Source organism: Nicotiana sylvestris, chromosome 1 (genome assembly GCF_000393655.2).
Source record: "Nicotiana sylvestris chromosome 1, ASM39365v2, whole genome shotgun sequence".
In the NCBI taxonomy this organism is placed as follows: Eukaryota; Viridiplantae; Streptophyta; class Magnoliopsida; order Solanales; family Solanaceae; genus Nicotiana; species Nicotiana sylvestris.
This window is the reverse complement of record NC_091057.1, coordinates 61,994,207-61,999,641: the sequence shown is the minus strand read 5'-3', so window position 1 is coordinate 61,999,641 and position 5,435 is coordinate 61,994,207. Positions and strand designations below refer to the sequence as shown.

The following is a 5,435-nucleotide window of genomic DNA, read 5'->3' as shown; positions in this document are numbered from 1 at the left end:
TCTCTTTATGATTTTTTCAAATATAAATGAGTTGCAAGTAAGAACAATCAATATATTCCAAATAAAACCCACTTATTCCTAAGCAATTTTATTAAACAAGGTTTAAAGCCTTGAGTCTTTGATATTTACTTCTACCAAATTCTAACTCACTTTTCTAAGTAAAGAAAGAATTTAATGGTACTTGTTAATGTTTGCAACCACCAACAATAAATGAAGAATTAGAAATAAATATATATCAACCAACCATTATACATATATTCAATGTTAGACACCCATTAACATAACACCCATTTAGGGTCCACAACCTTAGTATTTAAAGTTAGCTACACGTACTAAAATACAAAAGAATGAGAATATTTAACGCCATAAAGCTTACAAAGTGCAAGATTCTTCCTTCAAAAGCTTCCAAAGAGAGGAATATTAAAGACTTGAATTGTAGCTCAAAACCAGACAAGATCCCCCACAAAACCCCAATAAATCTATTTATAGTGGGTCAAAACTCGGGATCAAAATCGGACAAAATACCCTTTCAGGTCAATTATGCGACCACATATCTGTTGCATAACAGACATGCGGTCCACATTCTCGCCATGGCCATCATATCTTTAAACCCTAGTTTCCAGGCCTTCATCACATTCACGTTCTGCGGTTCGCATTATAGATATGCGATCGCATTTCTCATCGCATTTTCCATCTTTAGCAACTTTCAAATCGAGTTTGCGGTCAATTATGCGGCCCGCAAACCTGTTATGCGATCGCATACCGGACCACATTTCTTGCACTGGACTTTGGCCAACAAACTGTTGGGTTTGCGATTCCTTCGAGCATTATGCAGTCCGCATGTTGGATTTGCGGTCCGCATTTTCACATTTGCGATGCATTTTGCTCTTTTCTTGTCCTTTTGTGGCTTTTTGATTTCATTTTCATGCTCTTATGTCCTTAAACCTCACACGCTGTAAAAACACTAAAATTACATAAGTGTAAAATATTATTGAATTTTAACAAGCTAAAATCTAAGAAATTTGTATTAAATGTGCCAAAATTCTCCGGCACTTTAGTGGTATTGAAGTATAAAACATCAATTGGTATCAGAGCGGGTTATCCTTGAAGAGGCTAGCACCTTAGGATCAGATCAAGATGAGTGCACCACCTGGAAACTGGGAAGGGCAATCCACTGCTAGACCTCCACTCTTTAATGGCCAGTACTATTCCTGGTGGAAGAACAGGATGAGAGACCACATCATAGGAGAAGACTATGAACTTTGGGATATAGTTACTGATGGTCCCCTGGCTACTACAAAGAAGAATGCTGAAGTAGTGGAAGTGTCAAAGACAAGAGCTGACTGTACTGCTAAAGATTTGAAGAAATGGGAAAAGAATGCGAATGCCAAGAAATGGCTTGTGTGTGGACTTGGTCCAGACGAGTACAACAGGATTCAAAGTTGTACCATTGCTAAGGAGATATGGGACACTCTACAAGTAGCCCATGAAGGAACTCCTCAAGTTAAGAGATCAAGAGAAACACTACTATATTCTTAATATGAGAATTTCACCATGAAGGAAGGAGAAACCATCCAAGAGATGCATACAAGGCTCACAACACTAACAAATGAACTTAAGTCTCTTGGAAGAATTTTCCTTGAGGAAGACAAGGTTGAGAAAATCTTGAGAAGGGTCTTGCTAATAGCTTGGGAAAGCAAAATCACGGCTATTCAGGAATCAAAGAACATTGCTACTCTCAAGTTGGATGAGCTGATTGGAAATCTCACTGGCTATGAACTGAGAAGGCAAACCATGAAGATGGATGCAGTCAAGAAGGAAAGAAGCCTGGCTCTCAGAATAGCTGAAGGTGCAGACTTAGAGGATGATGAAATGGCTATGATCACAAGGGATTTCAAGAAGTACCTAATGAGAGGCAAGGGTTCTTCAAGAGGTGCAACCTTCAACAAACCAAGGGCTCTTGAAAAAATAGACCAACGAGGGCTGCTACAAATGTGGTAAGACTGGCCATATAATCAAGAATTGTCCTCAGTGGAAAATTGAATGGAAGAAGGAAAAGGCTGAACGAAGAAATGGGAAGAAGGAACAGGTTCAATCCAAAAGGAACAAAGGATCAACAAAGGCTATGGTTGCTGCTTGGGGAGAAACCTTAGATGAGGATTCAGAAGATGAGGATTCAGAAGATGAAGATGGAGATGAACAGGCACTTATGGCCATTGGAGAATTAGACGATGAACAAGAGGTAAGTGTTATTCATCTCAAAGATAAGATTAAATTTTTGTCTAAAGAAAGGCTGTCTGAATTATTGCTAGACTTCATTGATGAGTCTGAGGTCATAAACATTGAGAAGGAACATCTGTCTAGGGAATGTGTGATCTTAAAAGCCAAGTGCAAAAATCTGGAATTCAAGGTTAGTGAAAGTGATAGTAAAAATACTGAGTTGAAGAACTAGGTTCTTGAACTTGACACTAGTGTCTTAGAACTTAGGTCTGAAAATTTAAAACTGAAATTAGGAACAGGTAAGAAGAAAGCTGATCACACATATCTCACCTTAGAAGAAAATCTAGGAAAAATGAAGGATGAGTTGTACAAGAAAAATGAGCAAATAAGAGTCCTAAAAAAAGATCTAGGCAAAGTAAATCATGAACTAGGTAGAACTTGCAAATGGAATAAGTCCTCTAATGCACTATTCTGGCTACAAGAGCACCATAGTAGCAACAAGAGAGGACTTGGCTATGGGACCCCAACACCTAAGTGGGATCCCAAAAGCAAGTACATCACACTTCCTGAAAATAAAATTTGCACACACTGTGGCAAGATTGGTCATTAAAAAAGTGAATGTAATGCAAAAGAAAAGGCCAGTCAAAAGAACAAAACCTTTGTTCAAGAGAAAAATAGGCTACCTAGATGGGCCAAAAGGAATTTAATTCACCCATTTGCCTATGTAAAGGGACCTAAACTAGTTTGGGTTCCTAAGACTAATCCTTGATTTCGTTTTGCAGGTCCAAGTGAAGGAAAGTAGCCAAATATGGTACATAGATAGTGGCTGCTCAAAGCATATGACTGGAAGTAAGAACCAATTCCTTTCACTTGAGGACCTAAAAGGAGGTGATGTCTCCTTTGGAAATGGGAAGAAAGGTGAGATCATTGGGGTTGGAAAGGTAGGTAAGACAGACTCACATTCCATTAAGAATGTATACTTGATAGATGACTTGAAATATAGCCTAATCAATGTATCACAACTGTGTGACAGAGGTAACCTGGTAGCATTCACCTCTACCAAACATTTTGTGATTAATCTTACCACTGACAAGATTGTTTTGTAGGAAAAAGGAGTTAACAATATTTACATTGTAGATTTGTCCACTCTTTCAGAAAATGAACTCACTTACTTGAGTGTGTTGGACAATGATCCTCTCCTGTGGTACAAAAGACTTTGTCATGCAAGTCTAAATCAACTCAACATATTAGTCTCCAAGGACCTGGTGATAGGGTTACCTAACATCAAGTTCAAGGAAGACAAAGTTTGTGAGGCCTGTGCAAGGGGGAAGCAGGTACGATCATCTTTTAAAAGCAAGAAAATGGTAAGCACGACCAGAACGATGGAACTAGTTCATATGGATCTCTGTGGTTCAACTAGGTAATCAACTTGCATCAATTAGGTCTGATCATGGAACTGAATTTGAAAATGCTAAGTTTGCTGAATTTTGTGATGAGCATGGTATAGATCATAATCTTCCCTAGGACTCCTCAACAAAATGGAGTAGTTGAAAGAAAGAATAGACTTTTGAAGATATGGCTAGGACTATGCTTCTTTCTAGTAAACTGCCCCATAGCTTTTGGGCAGAGGCTATAAATACTGCATGTTACATCATTAATAGATGCATGACTAGACCTCTTGTAGAGAAGAATCCCTATGAGTTACTTAAAGGGAGAAAACCAAATATATCCCATCTTAGGTGATAGATTTTAAATATTCTTGCCTTATGTATTGATGATCTAACAAACTTACTGTTAAGAAACAGATAGGGAACCTGACCTACTTGGACTACTGCAAGCTTTAACGGATTCCAGCTAAAGGTGAACTGCTACAACTTCAAGAGCTAGGAACCCACACAAAGACCTGATACTCTTGTGGTTTCCTCATAGTAGTACAAAGTCAATTGGACACAGCTGGAAATGAAGTGACTGATGACACTGTTTCTGCTGCACTGCACTGTCTCCAGCGCCCACTCATTCTCTAACCAAATAAAGTACTCACATCATTTCTAGTGATGTGATCAAGATGTACCTACAATGAGTTTTATACAAAACATCACTTGAAGGTTTTTGTTTCTCATTCAAGCTTCTTGCAAAAATAGAGAAATCAACCCTCACAAGCATGAACAACAAGGTTGAACGCAACTACAAACCAGTTCCTAAAAGATAGCTTGTTGTTGTCCTAGTTGAGTTGTAACTTTGTTATTGTACTTATTGTATCTCGTAAACTGCTTACCTAGAAGAGTTTGATTAGGAATCCTCTTGTAAATCCGTAAACTCCTTGAGTTTATGTTGTGATAGATTTAGTCATAAGCAAAAGTCTTTGTAATTGTAGAGTTACAAAGTGGCTTGTGGTGAGAGAATAACAAGTTAGAAAAAGCCTTTGTAACTAGAAAGTCACAAATTGGCTTGTGGTAAGAGTACCACAAGTTAGTTGAGTAAATCCTTTGCAATAGGAGTTATTGCAAAGTGGCTTGTAATAGGTTCTTTACAAGTTAGTGAAGTTAAAAGCCTACATGTGTAGGTCATGGTTTTTTGATCCCCTTGTGTGGGATTTTTCCACGTAAAAATCCTCTCCCTTATTTACGTACTATTTTATTAGCATTCTCAGCAGAATCTTATAGATGACCGGGTACTCTACATTTAGTGGACTCATACAAACTAATAAATTGGTATCAGAGCAGGTTCCTCCTATCAGGCTAACACCTAGGAAGGATCCTCATGGAGTCTCCGCCAAATTTTGAAGAAGGTCAATCCATATACGACCCCCCAAGCTTAATGGACAATGCTATTGGTGGTGGAAAGCTAGAATGCACGATTTTATCATGGCTGAGGATTATGAGCTGTGGGATATCATTTGCGATGGTCCTTATGTTCTAACTAAGGTACTAGAGGAATTTCCATTTTCAATGGCAAAAACCAGCAAAGAGTACACTGAAGCAGACAAGAAAGCTGTAGAGAAGAATTTTCATGCCAAGAAAATTCTAGTATGTGGAATGGGACCTAAAGAGTACAATAGAATCTCCACCTGCGACACTTCCAGGGAGATATGGGAAGCTTTGCAAACAGCTCATGAGGGAACTACACAAGTAAAACAGCATGAAGATGAACCTGATACTGGTGATAATTCCATGATGGCAGTTGAAGGCGAGGAGATTGAATATGAATCAACTTTT

The 5,435-nt window shown here is 38.4% G+C and overlaps 1 protein-coding gene across 1 annotated transcript; it reads left to right on the top strand.

Moving 5' to 3' along the window:
* Nucleotides 1-1,137: 1,137 nt before the first annotated feature.
* LOC138870429 (uncharacterized) lies at nucleotides 1,138-5,003 on the top strand. The gene is made up of 6 exons (XM_070148235.1): nucleotides 1,138-1,479; nucleotides 1,561-1,742; nucleotides 2,293-2,410; nucleotides 3,003-3,161; nucleotides 3,327-3,554; nucleotides 4,944-5,003. Exons 1-6 carry the CDS (start codon nucleotides 1,138-1,140, stop codon nucleotides 5,001-5,003), a joined length of 1,089 nt encoding a protein of 362 aa, XP_070004336.1.
* The last annotated feature ends 432 nt before the right edge of the window (nucleotides 5,004-5,435 follow it).